Below are 27757 nucleotides of genomic sequence, written 5' to 3'. Positions count from 1 at the left end.
CGGCATTACAGTGTACCACAATAATATACAGAGTTTACTTACATATGTTGACAAAGAAATAGGGGTAAACAGTGTAGCTACAAAAGTTTCCAGCATTTTGATTTTATCACTCTCTTCATTAAAGGAAGATATAACTTACAATACCGACAAAAGTTGAGAGAAACCTAAATTATTTATGTCATTGTTAGATGGAGGTAATCTACAAAAAGAGATCATTCAGTGGTGAAAAGAAAAATACATCAGTCAGTTAACATGTACGTAATTAAATTCCTTAGCATTTATAGTTCTTCAGCTTGGCTAATCTTATTGTGGCAAGAGGAGATAGTACAGCAAATTTTCAGCACAGTGCCAAAGTTTTGGAGGAAAAAGTCAAGACTGCTTATAATTCAGTTCCCTGGAATCCATACCCAGTTGACATCTGGACAGGTAGTGCTAACACAACATAGTTAAATATTATGTACAGTTGACATATAGACAGGTAGAAATGACACAGCATAATTAAATACTATGTACGGTTGACATATAGACAGGTAGAAATGACACAGCATAATTAAATACTATGTACGGTTGACATATAGACAGGCAGTGCTAACACAAATCATGGTTTTATATCTATATATCTATATATATATATATATATATATATATATATATATATATATATATATATATATATATATATATAGAGAGAGAGAGAGAGAGAGAGAGAGAGAGAGAGAGATATATATATATATATATATCCTTTCATCCATAAATATTTCAAGTGGTTCTCTTTGTCTGTTGGGGATATCAAAGAGCATGGCATCATTAACGGATAAAATATGCATAAACCCAGTTGACAAATGTATAAAAAAAAATTTATCATTTGAAGACATCAAGGCCTTAAAAACAACCTAAATGGTTCCTTCAGGGCAAAATCCTGACTGATGTTCAGATGATGATGAGCATTGCATTGTTGTCCTTAATCAATCAAGCTAAGATTTGCTAACCCACATTCAAATTACCAATCATTTCATCAAATTACAGGAGTTAAGAAAATAAAACTATTCTGTCAATATGTATTCTGTTGGGTTTTCCAAAGGTACTAAGTTACATTTTAAGATCATTCATCAAGAGATTTTTATCTTGAGACTTGCATATTTTTCCAAATAGATTAAAACTATTTCCTTTTTAACCACAGTTTATGGAGACTGTATCTGTAGAAACATCATAGCATTTATAATAATAATAATAATTAAATAATAATGATAATATTTAAATAATATTTAAATAATAATAATAATGAAAATTAAATAATAATAATTACATAATAATGTTAATAATAAAATAATAATAATTAAATAAATACATTGATATAAAGCTGAGTAAATGCTTTAATATTATACTACTGTGTGAATTTTGTTGTAAAATGAATTATTATTTTTTTTACAAATCATTTGAAAATGTTTTCTTATGATGTTTTCTCTCTTATAGTTTAAGGAGGCTGTATTTGTAAAACCATCATAGCACATATTAAATAATAAAAAGAAGAAGAATAATAAATACAGATGAAAAACTAAATAAATGCTTGAGTATTATACTACTGTGGTTTGTTTTTGTTTTATTATAAATTTTAGCAGCAGTATTTTAATTGAGGTTTCTTTTATTGTTTATTACTAAAATGGTAATTTTAAAATTTAAAAAAATATGTCAGAATTGAAAATCAAATGTGAAAATGTAAGTTAGCATGTAATCCCAAGGTACATTTTTAAACTGTTTCATTTAATCTAAATGAGTTTCTTATATAAAATTGGTATCTTGTTACTTCTTGAATACTCACACCTTATCTTGATCTTGACTTGAATTCTTTGTAAATATTGTTATGCACGAATGTTAAATTCCAATGAACAGTGGTTTTAAAAAAGAAGGAAAGGAAACCAAAATTTGTAAAGAATTTTTTGTTATTAATGTAAACCAAAAAAATTAAACTCTGCTAGAGAATACTATTAGCCAAATATTGAGCCTTGGTTATTGGCACAGTTTTGAAAACAAAAGCAGTGATTGGTCCTTTGAAATTGCATTGGGATAGGATTAGAGGTGATCCAAATTATGTGGACTTTCCTTTTCTGAGAAACTAAAACAGAGATAACAGATTAACAAAGGCCATTGTACTATAACAGTATTTCAAATTCTATTTCAGCAAGTAATAACACAGTGGGCCCAAAAAACTCAGCCTCAGTTACCATAGCAACTAACTCAACATCAGTAGTGGAATATCTGGATGTGGTACTCCAGAGGTCAAAGGTCATGTATGATGCAGGTGCTTACCTGCATTGGTATTGGAAGTATGGAGCTACCAAGGTAATGATTAGGCACATAAAGAAAGATTATGTGTATATATGGATTAATGGATGAATGGATATATCCATGTATATGGTTATGTGTGTGGATAAATAGATGGAGGAGGAGAGAGGGAAGAATGACAGTCAGAAAGCCAGGCATATGGATTGATAATTGGGGGAAGAAGAAAGATAGATTTTCTCACATTGTCTAATGCAAACAGTTCTTTAAAAAGTAACTTTTTCTAAGCACAATTTCATGTTATTATTATTATTATTATTATTATATATACATATATATATATATATATATATATATAGAATGTTAAGTCTAATTAGAAAATAATGGTTTCTTCATGCTCAGTTTTGTGTGTTAGTTTGTGAGCTACTTTCATAGGGGTCTGTTAAACACAAGCCAAGAGTATAATGTGCCGCTGATGGTCCTCTTCTTTAGAATTAATGGGGTCTCTGTCCAAATTTGTTTTTCACATTCTTATCCATGAATGTAACATCCAGGTTTGAATTTAACCAAAAGTTAGTCGAAAGATTTAATCTAAAGATTGATCAAGATTCATCACTATTTGCGTCATACTTTTAGCATTTGAGAGTGCGAGAAAGGAAGCTTTTCTTGGATGAGATAAGAATGAAGTGCTCTGTTTCAAACATTCTTAACTTTGACATGAATAGAAATAATTTCAGTATAATTGTAAAACAATGTTTATATTTTTAAACATTGCAAAATTGTGCTTACATCTAACAGTCTACAAAGGAATACTTGTTGAAACTGTTTTTATCAGTTTGTTAACAAAACTGATTATATTTGAAAAGTATCAAACTGAGACAAAATTATAATTTTTTTCAGGATGATTTTGATGAGGCATTCAATGATGTGGAAGGTGTAATCCATAGCTATAATGAAGCCACAAAACCAGTTTGATCATCAGTGATATTAAGACTTGGTCAGTAAGGGACAAGAGTCCTTAAATTAGAAACGTGTACACATGCAGGGCTGAGTAAATACCATAGCCCAACATCCCATACTATTCAGTTTTGATGTCGGGAAAGTTAAATTTTCAAAGTCACTAGTCTGAGACAAATGCTTGTTAAAAGGTCTGTCCAGTGCTTACTTTCCTGCCATCATCATTTTATCTATCTATATAGGCTGTTGATGAACTCCAGCATACAGAATGCTTGATACAACCTCTCACTAAGTATTAATTTACATTCTGTATCGTATTTACCAGTGGTCATCAATGACTGATGCATGTATTTTCATTATGTTACTACTTGACTGCATATTATGCTAAGTGGCCAAATAAAACACATAAAAAGAGAAACTAGGCCAATATGATTAATGAGCCTGGTTTTACTACAACTAGATCACTCTTTCTTTTAATCCAGCAAGTCAATCCAATGACATTAATGAAAGGCACTTTACCTACATTTATGTTGTGTCCTATATGAACTGACTGCATGGCAGTGATGATTCTTTAATTTTTTTATTGATTATACGCATCCGATTTTGGGTTTGAAGAGAAATAATTGGGCTACTTAAGCAGCAGTGCTCTGTTTCAGCCATTCTTAACTTTGACATGAATAGAAATAATTTTAGTATAATTGTAAAAACATGTTTATATTTTTAAACATTGCAAAATCATACTTATATCTTACAAGAAGAAGGATAATTTGTTAAGACTGTTTTTTCAAATTTAAAAGACAAAATGTATGTTATTAATGTTTAAGTGGAGGGATAATTCATAAGAAGGCACCTGAGTGTGAAGTAACTAAATCTCCCAAAAGATAAAAGACAGACTATTTAGCAAAAAGAAATGTTAAATATGATGCTTCGAGAAGACTGGTCATTTACAGATTGTTATCCCTGGCTTGAATTTATTGACTCAAAATGTATAATGTTATTCTACTGCAAACAATATCTCAAACTGGCACTGGTTGGAATTTGAGCCAGTGTATTTGTCAGTGGAACTGTCAAATTCAGAATTGAACCAATCAAGTCTCATGACATTTATGGACTTCATAAGAAATCCAAGAAGTCAGTGATGCTGACATTCTTCTGGCAGAGGCCTTTTCAAAACTAAATGAGAATGAAATGAAAAATAAATGAGAGCTCTCTTTAACACAGACTCGAGCATAATCCATTATGGAAAACCATTTGCTGAAATGGCAGTACAGTGTGCACTCCAGAAGAAGAATGGTGTTGAACTTGATGCAGATAATAAGAACAAATACTTTGTTCTTTGAATCACTACAATCTAGAGAAAGTCTGAATTCAGTAAATTTCTTTTTTGTTCTTGATGATGCACATACTGATGCCACCGTACAGAGCAAGAAATAGTGGATGTAAGATAGCTGGCCAATGGAAAACTGAAAATCTCAGACATAACAAAATGTACAATATTAAACCATGTTATTTTTATATTCTTTTACAAAATAAATATGTTACACATTATTTCCTTTGTTCTTTCTATGGATTCCAGCGCATACGCCGCATCAAATCTTGACAAATAATTTAAATTTTGGGACAACTGAAAAGGTAAGTGGACAAGTGAATTTTCTTAAACCAGTTTCCCTGGACAAATGAATGAAAACAAATATGCTCAGCCATGATATATGATCAGTATCACAGAATATTGTGTAAATCTTGCAAAATTGATGTTTTCCTCAATTCCTCAATGTGATACTCCATATAAAAAGTTCCCGATTTCTCCAGGGTGTGGTCAGAATGTGGACCGAGTCTCAATGAAAATTGGACACCTGAAAATTAAATGTGTAGAATATTGGAAAGTTTTTTCCAAAGAGTGTTGTGAATAAAAAAGAAAATGATTGACAGGATACAATTTTAGCTAATTTACTTTTGGACACGTAAATTATCTTAAAGTCTATGATACAAAATTGTACATGTTATATTAATGTTCAGATTTTATTGCTTGAAAAGACCATTTATGAGAATTAAAGCTTCATTAAAATTTGGTTTCAAAATTAGCAAGTCCTGTAGCATTATAAGAGCTGTAGAAAATAAGTATTACAGAGACGAATGTTTATAACGCACTGTGAGAGTGCCTTCCATAAATATTTAAAAATGGTGCCACAGAGATTATTTCCTTGAAATTAAAAAAGATCATGCCAATTAGATATTGTCTTCCTTGAGTTAAAAGGATGGTGCCACTGAGAGATGACTGATAAATTAAAAGGATGGTGCCACTGAGAGAATTGCTCCCTTAAACTTAAAGGATGGTGTCACTGAGAAATTGCCTACAAGAAATTAAAAGGATGCTACTGATGCCAAAGAATATGTCACATGTTTATCAGAAATTTAATAGATAAGAGTCACTGGGAAATTGGCCATTTTTTAAGTTGTACTTTTATTCAGCACCGTATAGCCAATATTGTGCTGATGTGTCATTAAACTCTACAACAAATCTTACCTGACAAGGAATATTATTTGTCAAAAATACTTAATAATTTTGCTTTTGGCACACAATGAGATGTACCAGATTTTCATCTGGATTTTGATTTGATATTATTAAAGATGGGTAATGAATTAATTGCTGAGAGACACAGAATGTCACATTATTGGTCTGTAATTGGCTGGATGCTGTCATTTATTGATTAGGAATTCGATGCATGTTCATGAGAAATTAACACAGTATCGCATTACATGCCCTAGCACAACAGTGTTCACAAGTAATGGGTAAGAAGTATAAGTTGTATATGAATTATCATTGGCCAAATAGAGTAAGCTTGGATGCCTAACCAAATCAAACAAGGTGTAAAAGGAAATATCCTTCATCAGTAGTCAATTAACATTGATAGGTAATCAATTAACTTATAAGCTTCACCAGTTAATCACTTTGTCAGGTAGATTCAGGCATTTAATTCTGATAAAGATTTGGATTTGGTATTCGTAACAATTGCCATACTTACATTTCAGCTCTCAGTGCATGTCTCAAGGATATACAATAAATTAAACCAAACAGTGTGATCATCAATATGGTAAATTAACATTGGTTAGGACATTTAGAACAAGTCAATGCTTTGGGGTTGAAATACAGTTAAGTAGTAATTTTACTTTATATCATGTTTTATTGGTCCAAATTTTATACATTTTGGGGCTTAAGCAAAAATTATACTGGCTAAAACTCTACTCAATGTTATTTTGAAAAGTAACAAATATAGTAAAAAGCTATTTACAGAATACATGACTAGAGTAAGTCACTTTTATCCAAAGAGTCATTTTAGACTGAAGGAAGTGGTAATTCACTCCAATGTATTGCCCACCCATGGTCTTTAATAAGAATATACATGTATAATGATATTTGAATAATCTATGTTATATTCTTCATGTCCATCCTTCCATCTGCCTGTCCTTCCATCTGGCATTCATAAATGCAAACAGTGCCACGGGGTTTTTTATGGATTGCAATGAAACGTCATCACTTTTAAGATGCACATGACAACAACAATTTGCTGCCACAACGTTTTTAATGAATTATTTTCTTATCACTTGGTGAAGTGTATAACACGACATTTTCACACAAAAAGTCCTGCAGATTTTGATTAATTGTTATGTAACTTGGTAAATATTAAGGTCATTACCTGAAGAGGTGTCCCAGATTGCCAAGTCATCTAAAGCAATCACTTTTACATATCACCTACATCTTGGGGCCCCGAGTGGGCGAGTGGTCTAAAGCGTTCACCGTTCCGGATCACTGTCATCTCACCTCTGCCTGCATGGGTTCGAGTCCAAGGCTCTGTTAACGTGGGTACGTGGGAAAGCCTGCCAGTAGCTTCTCGTGGGTCGGTGGTTCTTTCCTGGGTTTTCCAGGGTTCTTCCTCCACCAGTTATACTGGCCGCCATGTATAGCCTATCTTGTGCTGAAAAATGGCGTTAAACCCGAGAACAACAACAACACCAACATCTTACCTCTGTCCGCGTGTGTTTGAGTCTTGAGCTCGGCTAGCATGGGTATCTGATAAAGCTTATCAGTTGCTTCCTGTGGATCAGTTGTTCTTCTCGTGGTTTTCCCAGATTCTTCCTCCATGATATATACTGGCCATCGTTAACAACAGCAGCTTCACCGAATTATGTACATATTGATAAATCACTATACTCCACTACTTTTTGTTAGAGCACTTTTCTATACAGATTCATTAGCACAATTAGTCCCACAGGTTGTCTTCCAATTTTGTATTGAATGCATTAAAGTTTAGCTAATTTTCTGTCACCATTGTTACGTATATTTAATTTACATTGTTGGTTTTATATTTATTTTTCTGTTGTTGATAATGTGACATTATATGTTGGACCATGACCTTATCCAACATTAACTTCATTTTCTACCTGGCCTGAATTATTGATTTTGGTTCTTTGTAAACATGTTTATCTCAGTCTGGGTGTTGAACACTGCAAATTCTTGATGAATTAGCCAGGTCTACCTGTTCTTTACTACACATTTTATATCATAATTTTAGTAACAGACTTCTACATATAACTAAGACTTTATTTTGTAAACATTATGACCCTTGCAGAAGGTTATTTTCTTTAGAAAATGTTAATAGTGACCTGAAGTCTGGATGAAGACTATATAATCTTGTTACTGGAACACTTATTCATTCGTGCTTTAAGATCTAGCATAGTCAGTTATATTATTGTTGTGACCAGTAGTTCATTTGGGCTGGAATTTATTTCTTCAAATTATTTGAGTGCTATTTCTCCAGGAATACAGAATGCCTTTAAAAAATAATACAATTGGACAGAGACAGTAATTGGTAAGTGGTATATTTACGTCAGTGCATTGGTCACTATTCCCCAGGTGTAAAATGTTGTCGAGCAGAATAAATATCTTTAACTCATTGCTTTCTTGTTTTACTTGCATGGTGTGAATATGCCAGAGAGAGAGAGAGAGAGAGACATGAGATATAATTTATTAACCTAATGCATTTCTTCGTGATATATCGTATACTCATCAATCAGTTTAACAGACTACACTTTTTAGTCGATTTCTAATGATACCATCAAGTATTTTCTGCGTTTGTTCATTTTTTTTTTATCTTCAAATATGTTAACTAAATTCTCGCTCTCCTTAATTCCAGTTTCCGTTAGGTGATTTCTTTTAATGGAAACGGCCTTGCAGGATCCTGCATTGAGATTTATGCACCAGTTTTTTTGACATCTGAAATAAGTTGCAGGTCATAGAGATACAGCCATTAATTGTTCACCGCTCCGGTCGCCTTGTAGTTAGAACGTCCGCCTCGGATGCGGGAGGTCGCGGGTTCGAACCCTGACCGAGTCATGCCAGACACTTACAAAAATGCTACTAACAGCTGCCTCGCTAGGCTCTCAGCATTAAGAAATTAGTTTTAGGACTGGTCGGCTTGATGTCAGAATAATGTGACTGGTTGGGACATCGTGCTACATCTGTCCGGCATGATGTCCTAGTGGTGGACATCGCTATAAACTGCCACGCTGCAGACATCTTAGCGATATGACTGAAAAACTGTTAAAGCTACGTTAAATATCCAAATAACACAAACACACATAGTTATTGTTCAGACTTTTATCAAGACACAGCTAACTGAAGAACAGACAGTACAGTAGTAAACCTGTTTTGTAATGATATGCCCTCGGCAGGCTCGGGGATTTATAATAGCCTATGTGCCCTCCGATCGTAAGAGGCGACCAGTGGAGGCAACCATTTCCCCCAGGTATGCGACCCCTGATGATCAATTTGAGTAAGTCTTGTAGTTTGTACAAGTTATGTCCTTAAAAAAAGTATATTTAAACAAATTGACTTTGTATTTTAATGGTTCTAGTCTTTTCTTTTTCATTTATCTGTGTGTGTATGTATGTATGTATGTACGTATGCATACTGAATATCTGCTAGCTGTAGTTTGAACGTACGAGAGTTGCCCGTCCATTGTATTTTGTTTTCCTCTAATTTCTCAAATTCAAAGGTGTTTGATTTGCTTATTTCGTTTTGTTGGTTTTAGCAACACTTTTAACATGTGTTTGTCTGTATAATGCGGATGAAATGGGAGCAAATACCTTTACCAAGGTATGTCGAGGCAGTCGAACTGAGCTGGCAATGTTGGGTATCGAACCCGTTACGTTTTCTTGACGAGGTCCAAAGCTCCACCAAATGGGTTAACACATGTACTCCCAATTTTTATCTCCGCTTTTGAATTTTCATGTTGGTGGCGGTCCAGTGGCATACTGACTCATTCGACAATTCTTCTTATCTCTGAAAGAGCTACCCCACTGGAGAAATCGTTTCGATGCTGCAGCAGGTCCCACTGAATTATTCATTAAATCACCACCAGTGCCATGAAGATTGCTTGATGCGAGTTCTAACCCATTTAAGCTTTTCATTTTGGCTAATATATTAGAAAAAATATTTTATATTGGTTGTAATAAGAGAGCTGATAAAAATGTAACCCATAATGTAACATTTCTTATATGTGTACATATTCTAGACTCTGGCACCATCAACTGTGAATGAGTCCTCTAGTCGACATAAAAATAAATGATATAATTCGAAATGTGTAGCCGGGGGATTCCATATTTCATGTGTTGTCTTCTAGGATATGCAAATCGTAGAGCAAAATATGATTTGTTGCACGAATCGTATTTGTTCATATCTTAACTCAACTGGACTTCCGTATGACCTTTGAACTCTTTGCGTTGTAGACGGATGGTAAGAATTCAGGGACAGTTCAAACGTTATATTCTTGTATATTGGTTTAAGCAGGTCATAGATAAGATAAATTTGTAGATAGTGTTATTTAGTCCTCGAGCACTACATTATAAAATTAGACTGCAAAATGGAGCAGTGGACATTATTGTTTCTCGTTGGTTTCTCCTTCATAGTAAGAACATGCCAAGGCGCTTACTGCAGTGGGAAAGTACGTCTCTCTCTCTCTCTCTCTCTCTCTCTCTCTCTCACACACACACATACACACACCCAACGTACGAACGAATCCGATATGGCTTGATAATTAGACATATAAACCATATCCAAGATGTGCTTTGAAATAGTGAAGAAAACTTAGTACATTATGGAATATCGTTTCATACAAATAAAATGCTTGGTCTGTTTTTAATGTTTATTACGGCACAACAACACCTGGCTATTTTAGTGTAGATGCAATAAGAGTAAAGCAACTTGCCTGGTACACGCGCTTTAGTGTAGACACAATCAGAGTAAAGCAACTTGGCTGGTACACACGCCGGCCTAAGCTGGTCATGCTTTTGGTGGTGAGTCCAGCATGCTAACCAATGAGCCACGCCGCTCTACAAATAAACTGTTTTAACACGAATAATATCCTTAAAATTGATTACGCATTCTGCATATGTATAATTGAAAAAGCCCTTTTCTGTATTTTCTATTTAACTTTGTTTTCCCTTTCACTGAATAATGTAGGTCATTCAGATATAACTTGCAGAGTCATATGAAATAATTCAAAATATGGGTCGCCATCCTCAAAGAAATGGGTCACTTTCAGATCAGTTCCTGTAGACGTGTGGAAAATGATGACATTATTGGAATAATACGAACAACGAAAACGGATTGAAAACATGTTAATATTTCGCCATCTTCAATCACCACGCATTTTTTTTAAATATGGAGCTCACGTAATGCACATTTTAGAAGTGTATTCATTTTTTAAAGTAGTTTACTATATAAATAAATCCATTCGTATAGGTAATTTCTCAGGACATGGGTATGAACATTATTTCATCTCTGGAATGAATAATTTAAACAATAAACAGTTTATTTCATCTACATTTAGCAGCTCTAGTTTTAATTTAAACTGGCATTCTTAGCTGCCCCAAGAAGTAAACTTTGCTCTAAGCATATGTAAGTTGCAGTTTACAATTTGCCCAAACCATTAGGTAACTTATAAAATCATGTCCGCAGTATTGTGTTTAATAACTGCTTTATGTATTCCTGATATTACGTGCGTATGAATTTTTAACGCCATAAACATCCGAATAACAATCATTCCAGAGCACTCGACTTTTGTAACTGACTGTTGGGGAAAAACGCAACGCAGATGACGATTTCATGTGATTCCAATACATTTTGATAAATGGTTCGCAAACATTTTGAGACGAGCATTCAGGCAATATTTTTTTTCTCTCTCCCTATGCAGCCAAGTCCAGACGCCCAACAGAATCTTAATCCGATATCCACTGGACCTCCTCAGCTCCTCCGCACTGCTCCGAATGGCAAGGTCTACACGGTTGGTGAGGGAGAAGACTCCTTCAAGATCGTCCATGTCTGGGGTAAAATGGATTCTAACTGACTTTTTGAGAGTTTTGTTTTTTTTAAAGAGCAAGGAAAAGATGATGACATTGATGACGGCGATTATGACGAAGAAAGAAACAAAATTCTTCTCGGAAGAGTGATTTCAGAGCAATTTTCTTTTATTAATCAAATACAATAGATCATACAAATGCAATAAGTCCATCAAGTACCCTTTTTGTATATTGACGTATTGGAATACAACTTATATATAACGATGTGATAATTGATATGAGAAATCTGTAAACAATATCCTTTCTAGAGCAATGAATGCGACATTAATTTGTATCTCATCAGAAAGAAAATTAAATGATGACCCCTCTGCAACATGTTAGTTTTAAATCTAACGTTAATAGTCAAATATGGAGGTTTATGACTAAACTTATATTTGAAAGTCCATACATGAAAACCACATATTCGTTAGTGTTGTATATTTTTGTCGTATCGGTTACAACCAATTGCTTTTAAAAATCTTCCCCTTGCGCATATTACTACCTGCCAGCTGGTATGTTGGAAGAAATCACGTGTCGCCAGAACAAAGATATCGTGCATAGACAGGGGAGTGAGACCATGTTCTGCCATCTCATTCACAATCAGCTCATGTGAAAATGGTTCCACTTTTTGGCATGGCGTCTGCACACCGTATATGTTTTACATGCATTCGGCAGGCGCGGCAACATAATGGTTTTGCAGACCTTCAGATTTATTTGCAGATGGATGACTCTGCTCCACCACACATTTGCATGTGATATTCAGAAGGACACATTTCTTTTGACAATTATGGCGTTGGTTTCGTCCTCGATGTGGACTGCACATTAGACCCTACTACCGAGTAAGTTGAACTTGCCTTTTGGCCTGGAAGGTATGGCCATTCACCGTGTTGATCGGCTATACAGATCAGATTTTCCTCGTGCTGCTTGGTGCACCGTCTTTGTCTTTTTGATACTGATTGTGAGACCAAAACTTTCAAAGGTTGAATTCAAATTATCCATCTTCCATTGCTTGCCAGACCCGGATTTGGCATTCAGGGATCATTCATCAACAAATGGGAGGATCACGAACGGTCTCTTAATTTAACTTTGCCTGTAGTTTCCTTCGATTGAAGAGCTTGACACCAGTCCAGTGTCTGATGTCATTCTCAGTGTCGCTGTCATGGAAGCCATCTGTCAGCATTGCGGAGAAAATCATACTTAAAAGGCCTGGGGCCAACACATAGCCGTGCTTGATTCAACCGTTGACTGGGAATAGTTCAGGCGACCAATCGTCGTCCACGACGTGAGCGAGCACGCCATCAAAGAATTACCTAATAATTATGATGAATTGTTTGGGTAGCCAGATCCCGTTCATCTTCCAGAGACCATCAACACTGAGTCAAAGGTTTTTGAATTAACTATTGTACATACACACAGTAAGTCCCATGAAAATAATTTCGTGCGACGACTGAATCATATTGTTTAGTAAAACGTTTGGTTTGCTAAATATGTTCGAACTCCCATAAATAAGAAATATGGAGATTAAAGTACGAATATATACGACCTATGAGTCAGTGAACTATTAAAAAGAACCCTCATCAGTTGCTTTTGCTTTTGTAGTAATGACTACCTTTTACTGTAGACGTGTTCTTGTCATTTTTAGTTTAAAATCTAAGCTTAATTAAAGTCACTGTAACATTGTTTCATAAGATATTTAATTGTGTTTTTACATTTGCTAAATACAAAATGCAGAGAGAGAGAGAGAGACAGAGAGAGAAAGGTTAAGTAACCAATTCTGCCCTATTTTCGCCAAAAAGGTACACCGTATGAGATGGGGTATGCACAGGGCACTCTAATGAAAGAGGAAGCTAATCACTTTTTGGACGACGTATGGACTTACCTGGAAGAACAGATTGTAAGCATTGCTAGTTTACGATGACTTGTTACATGGATGTTGCAGACATTCAATATTATATGCGAAACAATGTCTTTTTAAAATAAATTTATTTAAATATCTTTTCTAACCTAACTCAACAGTTTGAAACGTCAGTAAGTTAATATATCAAAAGTTACTTATCTTTATATATAATTTATTACTTACCTATCTGTCTATCAGTGAGAAACAAACTAAAAACAAAATTCATATCTAATAAATCAGTGTAAAAATACCTACGTAATAACCGGCAGAATGTGTCAATGTATAGACAATTAAAATAATTAATCAAATCAAAATGAAAATATTTGAATTAATTCATTTAAAATTTATTTTAAAAAAAATTATGTTGTGCATGATCTTTCTGAACAACTGTGGACAAATACTAAATTGAAATAGTGAAGGAATTCGTATATTCTTTAGCCGCTTGAATTATAATAAAATATAACCAGAACCTGATAATTAATGTATAGGGTTATTAAAAGTTTTGAAAAAAATATACCATTAATGTTCGGAAGAAATTTTTACATTTGTTTAGAATAAAGATCTCGTTATTTGTAAAACATGAAAAGCGTCAGTGTTACTCTTCTACATACACGTTTTTTCTTCTATTCAGATAGAAGCAATAAACAGTACTGTGCATATTTTCAAACCTTGGTTCCTTCAGGATGTGGCAAATTTGGGGTAAATTTTTATTCTTTATTATATGGTAATGATATTGCTGGAGAGATTATGGAAAGGAACGTTGCGCGGTATATTATGGCCCACGCTCATAAAATGTTTAAACTTCTGAAGACAAAGGCACGATGATCGAATAAACTGAATTAACTAGATGTTCTATTTGTCAGTTCCAATTATTTGCTATCCAGATTGCATTCATCTGACTTCCGGTTGGTTTTATACAGTGCTGGCCTGAGGCCGGTTTGGCCCAATCGGGCACCACATTCGCAGGGGCCCCACGCGTTAGTAATGTTTAAAAATATATATGCAGAGAGTAAGTAATTTTAAAGAGATAGAAGAAAATCTTACGTTCAATATCATATAAAACTTGTTTGTTTAAAAGTTTATTTCCAAATGCGGTGCTCTCAGGGGGCCCGCGCGTTATTCCAGGGGGGCCCCGCCAAAATTATCCGAATCGGGCCCCACGTTTGCTAAGGCTTATACGTCACATAAATGTTTGTTGCAAGTGCTTCGTGTGACCACCCCGAACCCCAGTATTCCATGCAGACTGATAGGTATCAAAGTTCCAGGACGAATCAAAATAGTGATGTCTGGTTATATAAAAGTTAACCAGTGGTTCCGATGAACTGTCTTGTAAAATTAAAGTATAATTCCCTGTTGTATTCTTTCAATTTCGCGTAATGCATTTTGCACACATGCATCGATTTCAAGGACTCGAAAGAAAGAAAAAACAACCTGCGAGCATTATACAAAAAAATAAGGAAATCAGTTAAATATGAGTTCGGAACATCATATCACCTATGCAAATACGAAACCATTACGTTCGTACAGTATTACTCTCAGGAAGAATCGAAATTCCCATTGGCGAAGGATGAAGCTCCACCAACGACAGCATTATATCCAATGAAAATATTCAATCTCAAACCACTCGTAGTTAACCATCATTGGCAATGACCACGTACATGTATGACATGCTAGGTATCCGCAGCCTACGGTGATTTGTGAACAATCAAGTTTCTCTGCCTGATTTCATCCCATACACAAAAATGAAAAATGGCAAATGAGCGGGTTAGGGATATCAAAATTTCACAGTGTAAAGGAATATATGGTTATTTCTAAAGTGAGGGAAGACTTTATAATATGATCAAAAACCCTATAATAAAGTCAGTCAAATGGTCTCATACTTGTCAGTATACACCGCTGGCATATGGTAACCGTTAAAGTAAAATAAAAAAATTATTGACAAATATCAACATATTCTTGCTGTCTGAATTGAAGATATTCAATTTCGAGTAATTTTCAGATAAAAAACGGGGAAAATTCTTTAGTGTTGTAGTAAGTGCATATCCAGCGGTCGCCATTTTTACTGTAAGCATGCCAGGGGATGGCAAGGTGTTTATACTGTTTCTGAAGTAGGTGTGTCTATGCCTCACTAGACGGTTCGTCAGTTGTTCGGACTTAGAAAAAAGTTTACCTTTAACCCATAAAAATAATCTCTTTGCTGTTTGCTATGCCATATATTGCTGTTAATGGGCACTGTACTATATCACTGTTAATGGACACTGTAATATGCCATATAACACTGACGATGGACAAAAACATAATACTTTTTTTTTAAATGACGCATTTCGAATTTGCGTGTACATGTAATTGTAAGTGTGGCCAGTTTAAATTTGTAATGTATTTCTTGTTCTACAAGAAATGTTGCTTAAAGTTTCTGTATTATTGCATTATAATGTCTTTCAATCTCCTATCATTTTTTTTTTTTTTTTTTGGTGTGCTCCCTATTTAATCATGAACGCCTCACAGAAAGTATTTCACAACTTGTATCGCTCATTTTCTGCATGACATACAAAATTAAATACTAACGAAAATAACCGTTCATATTAGATATTTGACAAATACGTCTGAGAAGGGGGCGGGGAGAGGTTGCATGTTACACGATTTGATCCTCCTGAGCGGAAAAATATCGAATTTAACAAGGAAATAAACAGATGGAGAAATGATAATAGAAACCTATTTCATTGCATTGAATGCAGGCTTGACGAGGCTCTAGACCTGGAAATCGCTATCACGAGACGATACACTGGTGAATATTTCTTCGAAGAGGCAAGAGGCCTAAGTGACGCCTCAGGTGTTGATATGATGGTAAGTGCGCAGCTCTTTGCTCTTAGACCACAAAAAGCTAGTGTAGTCCAAAATAAAATTAATGTATTTAGTTATGCCTATAGACTTTTTGTCGTTGCGCTGTTGCATGAAAGACGTGGCCATATCGTATTCGTTTTAGTTGCACAAACACCTATATATGTGTAGATTGAAATCGATTATGTTATCTGAAACTTGGGAAAATGTATAACGAGTTGCTTTTGCATATTAAATTTTTCTCTGAATTCTCTAATTACACGATTGGTGTTTAGTCAGTTATCTCAAGTACATTATTAATTTTCCACGCTTTATATACATACCGATTCATGACATGTTTATTACCATAACACATTTGTCACAAAATTGAGTTTAACTATGGGGGGGGGGGGGGGGGGCGAGTGGCCGAGTGGTCTAAAGCGCTCTCCGTTACGGATCACTGACATCTCACCTCTGACTGCGTGGGTTCGAGTCTCGGATTTGGCCAATGTGGGTATGTGAGAAAGCTTGCCAGTAGCTTCTCGAGGGTCGGTGGTTCTTTCCGGGGATTTCCCGGGTTCTTCCTCCACTATTAATACTGGCCGCCATGTATAGCCTATCATGTGCTCAAAAATGGCGTTAAACCCTACAACAACAACAACAACAACGACGACTTTAACAACGCACCAGTCTCTTGGTCAAAGGTGAAATTGTCCCCTGCTTGGCAATTTCCATGTGTCCATCATGCCCCAGTTTGCAAGGGTGGAATTGTCCCCTGGTAATTTCGATTTATCCAGTAAAATGTCACACACCTGACGCATGGAAATTAGCACGGGACAGTCCCCTATTACACTGTTTCGCGACACCATACAAAAAATAGATTTAGATTTCACATCTAAAAGTGGACATCGCATTATCGTCCATTATTCGAGAAAGAATTGTATAAGCTATCATCGCAGGAGTTGCATCATTGTACGTTCTTTGCACTTAGCAACAACCGCTGTTGTTGCTTAATGTAAATATGTTCCCTGAAAACACTGTAATTTAAAATAGTTAAATAACAAGTTAAACTTTTGCCAAACTTCTACCTTTTCAAACAAAATATAGTTTATTTACTCTCATTAACAATTGCACAAATATATTATATTTCAGAGACTGCTTCGCATCCACATGATTGGAGAGTTGACGTAAGTTTAAAAAAATATCTTGAACTTGACAAGTTAACGAATCAACATTATCAGAGCTAGAGGAATAGTCAGCTGATATGAATATAAAGCTTTCATTAATTTAAAACTTGATCATCAGCAAATCGATGATATTTTTCAAATAGTGATTGTTTTCATTCGAAAGTTAACTTTTATAAGAGCATCACAGTATCGTAAATTGACCGTTAATATCACACTATGGCGATGTTCTGCCAGCCTTGAAAATGAATGGTTCGTCGCTATAACCGACGTCATCTGTCCCATTCGTGTCATGCCTTGCAGCAAGGTGTTTTTTTTTTTTTTTTTTTTTTTTGTTTTTTTTTGTAATGGGGTTTTATATTAACATTCTATGAATAAACAGATCAGGGCTGGATATTTCGCCATATTTGATATTTGTAATAGTAAGTGTGCTAGAGAGAGGGTCTAGTATAATGTTTTTCAAGAAGTTTTACGACAAACCGTGATTTTTTCGGAACAGATGTCTAGCAAGGTTATCTTTATGCAAAACTTTGACCTAAATCAAAGGGGCCCCGAGTGACCGAGTGGTCTAAAGCGCTGTCCGTTACGGATCACTGCCATCTCACCTCTGTCTGCGTGGGTTCGAGTCTCGGATTCAGCCAATGTGGGTATGTGAGAAAGCTTACCAGTAGCTTAACGTGGGTCGGTGGTTCTTTCTGGGGTTTTCCCGGGTTCTTCCTCCACCATTAATACTGGCCGCCATCTATAGCCTATCGTGTGCTGAAAAATAGCGTTAAACCCTACAACAACAACAACAACGACCTAAATCAAGAACATTTAATACAAAGGGTCCAGGCGGAATCTAATAGGTATTTGTTCGCAAAGAAAGACATCTTTTTTAAACTAAATTTTAATTCAAGATAACAAAACTCTTTGGGATTTTGGCATAAATTATTTCTATCGTTTTAAAAATAAGACCAAAAACTGTGAAACTGCAGTTTTCTGTTTAGTTCAAAGAAATAATCAAACAAGTCATTTTGTTTAATTTTCTATTTCGGGAGCAGGTTGAGGGTCGAAATTTGTAAAGGAAATTTTCCATGGCGTTCAAGTGTGTCACACCACGTTGTTTACGCCAGATATTCTTATAATAAAACATGGATTCAAAGAATAATTACAGAGATACTTGTCTATTCTCAATACGAAAAAGTTAATTGTTAAAGAATTTAAAATTGTGCTTTGAAACTTATATTGATTTCATGTGTATGTTTCAAAATGTTTTTATCATACCGTGTGTATGGATTAACTCAATACAAGTGTATTGGCATTATAAGGATAATTGTTTTCCCTCTGTCATAATTAACGTTCATTTAGAAAAAAAATCATTTGTCATTGAAATTTTGCTATCTTGCTTTTGTTATTTAAACAAAATTATATTGGATAAGATCGGAAATGGTATAGTAACCGTTTTTATTCATTGTCAGAAGCTTTATAACATGCTTACATATACATGATTGTCGGGTATACTCATCGAACCGGTAATGGAAGACCTACGGCATGGACGAATCTTAATTAAACCTGATATTCTTCTTTTAAGGAATGAATAAAAACTGCCAACTAGAAATTGAAATATAATCAATTTGTTCATTTAAATAAAAGCAGTTTGAATTACGGCCAATGACGATGCTCATTTCAATAAAGAATGTTTGAATTACAACCAATCGAGATGTTTATTTAAATAAATATTGTTTGAATTACGGCAAATCAATGTTTTAGTAATTTAGTTTTGGTAGAGGAGGGGATTTTTTTGTTGTTGTTTGTTTTATAAAAGCTCTTTAAATTTTGCCATTGTTAAGGACTTTAAATTATTTCGTCACATTGTAAGTTTATATTGCATACAGTGTATTAAAAATATATTTATTTTATTTAAATGTTAATATTTTTCATACTGAAAAATGGTTTTTATTTAATCAAGGAAAGGTCACTGTTCCATGTTCGGAGCTTGGGGGAATGCTGTTTTAAAGAAAGGGTCCCTTCTGCAGCTCAGATCATTGGATTGGAACACTGATGGTATTATTTAATTATATCTTTTTTTGAGAGGGATTGAAAATTATAAATGCTCTCTACTTCCAAATATGTATTGGCCCATTCCGTGAGTTTTTGGTCGTCAGTATTATTCTACTCCAAAGGAAAAATGCCTGATGTTCGTAGAATATGCTGATATATATATATATATATATATATATATATATATATATATATATATATATATATATATGTATATGTGTGTGTGTGTGTATATATATATATATATATATATATATATATATATATATATATATATATATATATATATGTATGTATAGAGAGAGAGAGAGAGAGAGACTATATGTATAGTAAGTACGCTGTATCAATGATATACCACGAAATATATATATTTTTTTTTTATTAAAAGGAAGCGAGTCTTGCCCGAGTTTACTTTCGACGAAAAATCTATACAACGAGTGGTATATCATTTATACGGCGTACATACCATGCATATATTTTAATTATATCACATACAAATACACATATTTGCACTTGGAATGGAGTTACGATATGTCCTGACAAATGTGTATTGACGAGTGAATAAACTCATCACATCCCTGCGAGTGTGTCTGCTACAAAATGTATTTCTACGATTTTTCTTCTTATTCACAATCACATAAGCAAATTGATTAGTTGATTGTTTTCTTTTTCAGTTTTTATTTTAATTCACATTTATTAAACCAGTATAAGACAATCATGATTTAAACATGAAATATGGTTTTTATGAAGTAGTTCACTGCAAACACGGTTAGCTTCTTGTACACACTGTGCCTGTACTGTCAGGCTTTCACGTACTGGTGTATGGAAATTAGCATGGAACAGAAACATAGTGACGAAGCAACAAGAGGTAATTAAAACATTTTAATACAGTGACAGTTCATCTAAGTCATTATTCTGCTTTAATTAAAATTTATAAAGACTATAAAAATTCTCTTTCTCTCCCCTTTGGACGGCTGGACTAACATTACCATCGTCCATAGGTCCAGAGACATCGTCGTATGACACAAGCGGAAATCCCCAACGCTCGTATTTTCATCCGTATTTAGCTACGATAATCCGGGGGGGGGGGGGAGAGGGCGACATTTGGACATTTTTATATTTAATAATTAATAATCGATTTTTAGAACATTATAATAGGTTTAAGAAACAACAACAAAGGATTAACGCAATACAGTATGTGTGCCTCGTAACCAACAAAGTTAACATGAAGGCCTAGTTACACTGGATATTGCAAATATGTATCATTGGTATTATGAACACTGTATACAGATCCCACATAAAGCGTAAAGATACCGTTACGACGAATCAGGTTACTGTAGATTACTTGGTACAAGTTCAGTTTTAATGTTTTCGTCCAGTGCAATATGTTTTCCTCTCTCACTCTATATTTGTGCTTATTTTGTCATTTACGCACGAGAGGAGAATGGAAAAAAGAAAGGATTCCGATGAAATTGTGTACTATTAGTACTTTTTGTCGTTATTTTCATATGTCATTTATGATTAATGAATGAGTAGAAATTCGTCATTGATCTATAGGCCTGCGGTTGAGAGAATGTTTACACATTCGTATTATTGCGCCATCGGCAGATCACAATTTGATATACCAATAGTACTGGTATATCATTTGCTTTATGCCAACACTTTACATGTCATGTTATTTTTAATGTAGAGAGAGAGAGAGAGAGAAACTTACACACCAAATTTCGGGTATCTTTGATCAGTTTTGAAGTAACAGTAATTCTTTAAAGTAAGAGAAAATATATCATAATCTTTCTATGGAAATACGAAATGTTCACATTAAGCACCAACCATTTTTCACCTAAGATTAAAACACATACGCGTACACACAAATTAATACTCAAATCGTGGTAATGTGCTTGGATCTATCATGCTTCTATTCTTGTGACAGGTCCATTTAAAGATTATCCACAAGTCACCGTGTATCACCCATCTGACCCGAAATATGGTCATGCTTTTGCGAACATCGGTTGGACGGCGTGGTTCGGATCCATAACTGGTAACTAGATAGCCGATACAGTAATACGCCTCAGACCAGATCTCGTAATCTTTCGTATGCATTTGTTTTACCTAGGTCCACCAAGGAAATAGCCGTATTTTGTAGCTATATATTATCTCAACTTTTCATACGTTTTTAAGTTTATTTTTTAAATTTTTTTATACACTAATCTTTGTTTAAATATTCTTTCTTTATAGTTTTTCTTCCTCCTTCGTTTTATATGCATGCTCTGTTCATCTAATTTTTGTAACTTTCATTTACTATAGACTGACCAGGCCATAGAGGCATCCATATTTGTACAATTGAATAAGGTCTATTTAACCATGATGATGGCTACATTTTGTTAACAATTATCTAACAATTGTTTCAGTCATTTTCTTTCGTTTCCCTTCCATATTTATGTTGATTATTAAAATTTTGTGTGGTGCACCTTTAAGAACTGATCTCAGTTTAAAGAAAAAGAAGAAGAAAATATAAGGAAATAACTATTTTAGGTTATAGCTCGCAAAGGTTGGCCATTTCTGAGATTGGCGTGTCTTATCCCGATGACACCTTTGGACGAGAATCCAGATTTGGAATTCCTTTTACTGTAAGTATATGCTGCTGATCTTCATATCGGTCACGCTACAATACGTCAACGCATTCAAATTCTTAAATCTGGGCAAAATAAAGTAAATTTGTGAACTGTTACCTCGTTGCATGTTGTGATAATTCGTGCAAGTATAAATGAAGTGATTATGCAGGCTAATATTATCCATTCACCAAAAATACGAATCTGTTAAGAGTTCATCGTATTGCTTGATATTGCCGGACACCATACTGCACTGTGGTCAATTATTTGTAAAGCATTCACAAATAAAATTGACTCAAAGCGCAAATTTGTATGATGTCGCTGTGTACAATTATAGAAGAAGCGCCGAAAACTCCTGGAATTAAATTGGATTTTTTGCTCGATGCTTCTTACTAGATGTTCAGATATTTTCCTATGATTTGCATTTATTTTAAAGACCTTTAAGAATTGAGTTTTGTTTAAATTTATTTTGATTTCTTTGCCTTTTTCACAGTTTATCTTAAGGGATATTCTTCAATTCGACAATACACTGGACGATGCGGAAAAAAGAATGTCAACTGCTCATCGTACTTGTGATCTTATTCTTGGTGTCGGAGATGGCAAGGTACTTACTTACTTGTTACAGGACCGATTATATAATTGTTTTCAACTAACATAATATATAAAATTTCGTTTTTTATTTCTATAAAACAGAGTTAGGATATTTCTTGAAGCTATTTGAGAGCCGATTTCTCAACAGATTCTAGCTCCGCGCACCACCGGCGAAAATTAAATAGTCCGTCCCTAATCGCTCTTGATTTCTTCCAGGGAATATAACGATATAGAAAATGTATTACGTATCACGGGCATGTTTTTATCTTTAAGGTCAAAGTCACATATCAGTCTAACAGATTTCTCCTTAAGCAATATAATTCTGAAGTACTTTGAGATACAGATATATCACGTGTGTGTGTATCTGTGTGTGTGTGTGTGTGTGTGTGTGTGTCTTATTTGGACTTTTAAAGTAGCTTTAACAAGTTTTCAGTCATGTCGCTACGATGTCTGCAGTTTGTCGGTTTATAGCGATGTCTAGCACTGGGGCATCATGCCGCAGACATGTAGTATCATCTCCAACTCAGTCACGTTATCCTGACCACTCCGAACTCTAACTTCATAATGCTGAGCGCATAGCGAGGCAGCTGTTAATACCATACTTTTTTTATAAGCGTTTGGTATGACTCGGTCGGGGTTCGAAGCCGCGACCTCCCACATCCGAGGCGGACGCTCTAACCACCTATCGCCACCGGAACGGTTGAGACATTTATGAAATATGGTACGCAAATATATCATTATTTTGCAGCGGATGTGTAAAGATCCATATCATGGCACCACATAATTTAAGGAGGGAATATGGTAATATGAAATCGCTGGTTTTGTTTTTGTTTGTTATTTGTTTTGTTCAATCTGCGCCTCCCAATTGCATATATATGGATGGATAGGCACTTAGTTATGTGTGTGTGAGTGTGTGTGATTAGGATTTTTAACGTAGCTTTTAACAATTTTTCAGTCATATCGCTACGATGTCTACAGTGTGGCAGCTTAGAGTGGTGTCTAGCACTGGGGCACATGCTGCAGACACGTAGCACGATGTCCCACCCAGTCACATTATCCTGAGACCAGGCCGACCAGTCCCAACACTAACCTCTTAACGCTGAGCGCCAAGCGAGGTAGCTGTTAGTACCATTTTTGTAAGTCTCTGGTATGACACGGCGGGGGTTCGAACCCACGACCTCTCACTTCCGAGGCTGACGCTCTAACCACTAGACCACCGGATCGGTAAACTTTTGTGTCAGAAGTGGGGGCACATAGTATCAACTTTATTTTAAGCAACAAATCTTATTACATTATAAATATACTTCGAAATGATGAAATGATGTATGATTTGACTGTACACTTCGTGTTAAAACACAGGCAAACTGATGTATGATTTGACTGTACACTTCGTGTTAAAACACAGGCAAACTGATGTATAATTTGACTGTGCACTTCGTGTTAAAACACAGGCAAACTGATGTATCATTTGACTGTACACTTCGTGTTAAAACACAGGCAAACTGATGTATGATTTGACTGTACACTTCATGTTAAAACACAGGCAGACTGAAGTATCATTTGACTGTACACTTCGTGTTAAAACACAGGCAAACTGATGTATCATTTGACTGTACACTTCGTGTTAAAACACAGGCAAACTGATGTATCATTTGACTGAACACTTCGTGTTAAAACACAGGCAAACTGATGTATAATTTGACTGTGCACTTCGTGTCAAAACACAGACAGACTGATGTATAATTTGACTGTACACTTCGTGTTAAAACACAGGCAAACTGATGTATAATTCGACTATACTTTCTCAAAGAATAGGTAAAGGTAAAGATAATTCAAGAGGAAACAGCTTCTTCTTTTTGACAAAAATGTATTGATAAATTTGCAGCACTAGTAATTCAATCGACTTTCCCTCTTATTTAATATCAAATAATCAAAATTAAAAATCCTTCGATTTGTACAAACTGTAATGTTTATGTATTTTTACGCGTGTCATTTTCCTCATCAAGATGCAAGCCTTCCGTGGCGTGGAGTATTCAGCCTCTGTCGCTAACTTCATGGACGATACCAACATGATGCCTGAGGCAGATTGGCACCCAAAGATTAATAATGCAGTATACTGGGGTAAGATTCTTCGCTCTTTCAATGCTTTCTTTGTTATTCATTCCTGCTTTCATTTATATTTTAATTTGAAAGAATCACTCTAACATTTCCCGTATACAGTTTTGATAGCACACATTACATCCTAATTAAAGCGTTTTGCACAAATCGGTGTCTTATTTATGAATACACGTTTGAATGTTATAGATATTGACGTTACCTTCTTATTGTCTGTCATTGATATAGGAACCCAATTTTGTTGAGTGTATCTTCGGCAACCATTTTGAAACAGGTTATCCCAAACATTTCACTACGCCCATTACTGCCTTGAAAAGAGAGGATACAATCTAGATTTGTTTTCAAACTAAATACTTATAGCCCTTGACATGTTGAAATGCATTCCGAAGATTTTTCAAGATTCATTTTGAGAACGACTTTGGTAACGTAGGCAAACATTTGTAAAGCAAAATGAAGGATAAAACCTGAGTGAACCCAATATTTTCACCTACCGGAACCGGTCATCAAACTTGATATGTAGAAATTATCAATATAGTTCTTGCAGTTGTTAGAAGATGATAACGATGACGATAATGATTATGACATCATTCGATTTCTCGACCAGTGAAACGTTCGCTTGAGATGAACTGATAATTGTTCTTACTTATTGACTGGTTATGCCTTGATAATGATAATTGTTCCATTTTTCGTCATTTATAGGTATGGACTGGTTATGTCCCGGGTACAGTGAAGTGTTGGCAAGGCAGCTAAACAAGCACTACGGGAACCTCACAGCTGAAATAACAATTCGTGACGTAGTGTCCGTTGTCCAATCCGGCACTTTACACATCGCCGTTTACGACTTTGAAAATAATTTAGTATATGTAGCCAACGCAAAAGCCACGTATGAGTCTGGACCCTTGAATGCGTATGATAGGTGAGTATAGCAAGAGAAGTTCATCTCCGCTAGCCAAGGTTCCGATGTGTTAACCATATCTAGAACAAGGCTGATCGTACTGATACTTCAGAGCTTTGTCGTAGTGACATCTCTTGGATTTCACAAGTTGTCTCCCTTAGTAGGCAATGCCAACTAAATAACAGGGTGTAACAGCAATGCGTCGTACATTGGTTGAAAATGGTGGAGACAATTGACTTCAAAAGGATACTTTGTAAGTTTTAGATCGAAGATATGACTATATATCAGGGAGAAGCCATTACATGTGCATTTGTACAAACACGGACCGGCAGAGGAAAATTGCTTATTTATGAGTCCATTCCAATTGTGTGTTCCACTTGTCTCGATCTTGTAGGAACAGTGTTCAATTTGAACAACTTAAGTTTGATTGGACGCAGTTGCTTGCCGCCTCGTGGAATACAGGTGACAGACCCGAAGCACCGAAATACCTGAAAGATCTGCCAAGGTGTAGATAGGGTGCACACATCAGAACTTTGGCCAGCGATGTGAGAGAAAAAGGTGGACTTTTGAATGTGTATAATAGGCGAGTATAGCAGGTAAGCGTGACCGTGAATGCTTATAATAGATGTGTTTAGCAGAGGCGTGGGACGCTGACTGTGCATAATAGGTGAGAGTAGCAATGAACTGTGACCCTGATTGCATACATTAGGTGAGTATAGCAAGGATGAATTTACCTCTCGCAAAATCCGATAATATCGCACACACACACACACACACACACATTTATTTGTATTGAATTTTCTTTTTAAGATTGGTTCTAAGGTATATTTTGTCATTAACATGGAAGTTTTCTTATGTGGTAAACATGTCATCAGAATTGGGCAACGAATACCGAAGATGTCGAAATGTTAAAAATAATATGCTAAATTCAATATGCTTATAGCTATTCCATTAAAGGTACGATTACATTAGTTAGCAGTCCATTTTATTGCATGTTTTGCTTGACTTAATTGAGAGTTGCCGCACGTGGCTTGGAAACTACGCATTTTGAGATAGGCATCTTTTTGTATTTAGTCATTTTAGATTTCCTTGCAATTAGATATCCGTATATTTTGTATTTTCATAACCTTTTAGTGTATTTGAACTGAGATATAGTAACTTGCATTCTATATGCATGTTGATTGGAAACAAATCCCTACGTTTCTCTATATGTAGACCACTGCCATCTCAACCTTGTCCGCGATAGAATCTAGTCTCGGGCAAGGTCAACGTGGGTACGTGAGAAAACATGACGGTAACATACCATTGGTCGGTGTTTTTTCCTGGGGGTTTCCCGGGTCTTCCACCGATTATACTCACCGCCATTGGCTGAAAATGGCGCTGATCTTAAAATCAACTAACTAACAATAAGGTTTTCGATAGTTTTAGTCTTGGAAAGACAATAAAGAAAAATAAATTATGTTGAACTATGTTATTTGATAAAGTTTATTTAAAGTGACATGTACACATAAGTCTCCGCAAAGTATAGTACGTAAGAAATCTTTTAATGCTCGGCTAAGAGCTACGATTCAGTGAAAGTTCTTTCTCTTCCTTTTGTAACACAGATCGAGAAAGGAGGTAAAATAAAATTAAACCTTTCATTAAATTCGTACGTTTTATGACCTTTCTGTATTTTTTTAGGCAATTTGTGCGTCTCAACATGACGGAACTTTTCATGGAGAAGACACCGCTGTAATAGTAATTTCATATTTTGTCATATATTGTGGACTTGTACAATGCAAGCCATAGCATTCCTAAGGAAAATAAAGTCTCCCTGGAAAGTAAAGCTTTGAGTTACCTTTACACTGTAAACTTCGCTCTGATAAAGGAGATATTGTTAGATACTTTTCTTTCTTGAAATATTGACGTTTTCATGTGCAACGTTTGACTTCAGTGTTTTTAAGCATCTGTATTGAATCGATATTGAATGGTC

The 27757-nt window shown here is 35.1% G+C and overlaps 2 protein-coding genes across 4 annotated transcripts in view; both read left to right on the top strand.

Moving 5' to 3' along the window:
• Positions 1-4785, top strand: part of LOC149790551 (tubulin delta chain-like) — a 40640-nt gene extending 35855 nt beyond the window's left edge. For all 3 annotated transcript variants that reach the window (XM_089972614.1, XM_089972615.1, XM_089972613.1), the window contains 3 exons: positions 285-426; positions 2180-2340; positions 3181-4785. In XM_089972614.1, coding sequence (XP_089828740.1) covers positions 285-426; positions 2180-2340; positions 3181-3255 — 378 coding nt within the window. In that variant the 3' untranslated portion in view covers positions 3256-4785. The remainder of the gene's footprint in view (positions 1-284; positions 427-2179; positions 2341-3180) is intronic.
• A 5261-nt stretch (positions 4786-10046) lies between these two features.
• LOC149790550 (protein dcd1B-like) lies at positions 10047-27604 on the top strand. Its single transcript, XM_089971420.1, has 13 exons — positions 10047-10238; positions 11490-11622; positions 13431-13528; positions 14163-14230; positions 16267-16375; positions 17501-17535; positions 19484-19578; positions 21506-21613; positions 22108-22202; positions 22678-22788; positions 24782-24896; positions 25590-25806; positions 27466-27604. Exons 1-13 carry the CDS (start codon positions 10158-10160, stop codon positions 27518-27520), a joined length of 1320 nt encoding a protein of 439 aa, XP_089827546.1. The 5' UTR covers positions 10047-10157; the 3' UTR covers positions 27521-27604.
• The last annotated feature ends 153 nt before the right edge of the window (positions 27605-27757 follow it).

Source organism: Sinohyriopsis cumingii, chromosome 10, assembly GCF_028554795.1.
Source record: "Sinohyriopsis cumingii isolate HCF-2022 chromosome 10, ASM2855479v2, whole genome shotgun sequence".
Lineage (NCBI taxonomy): Eukaryota > Metazoa > Mollusca > Bivalvia > Unionida > Unionidae > Sinohyriopsis > Sinohyriopsis cumingii.
Note: the sequence above shows the minus strand (reverse complement) of the source record. Positions and strands in the feature narration are given on the sequence as shown.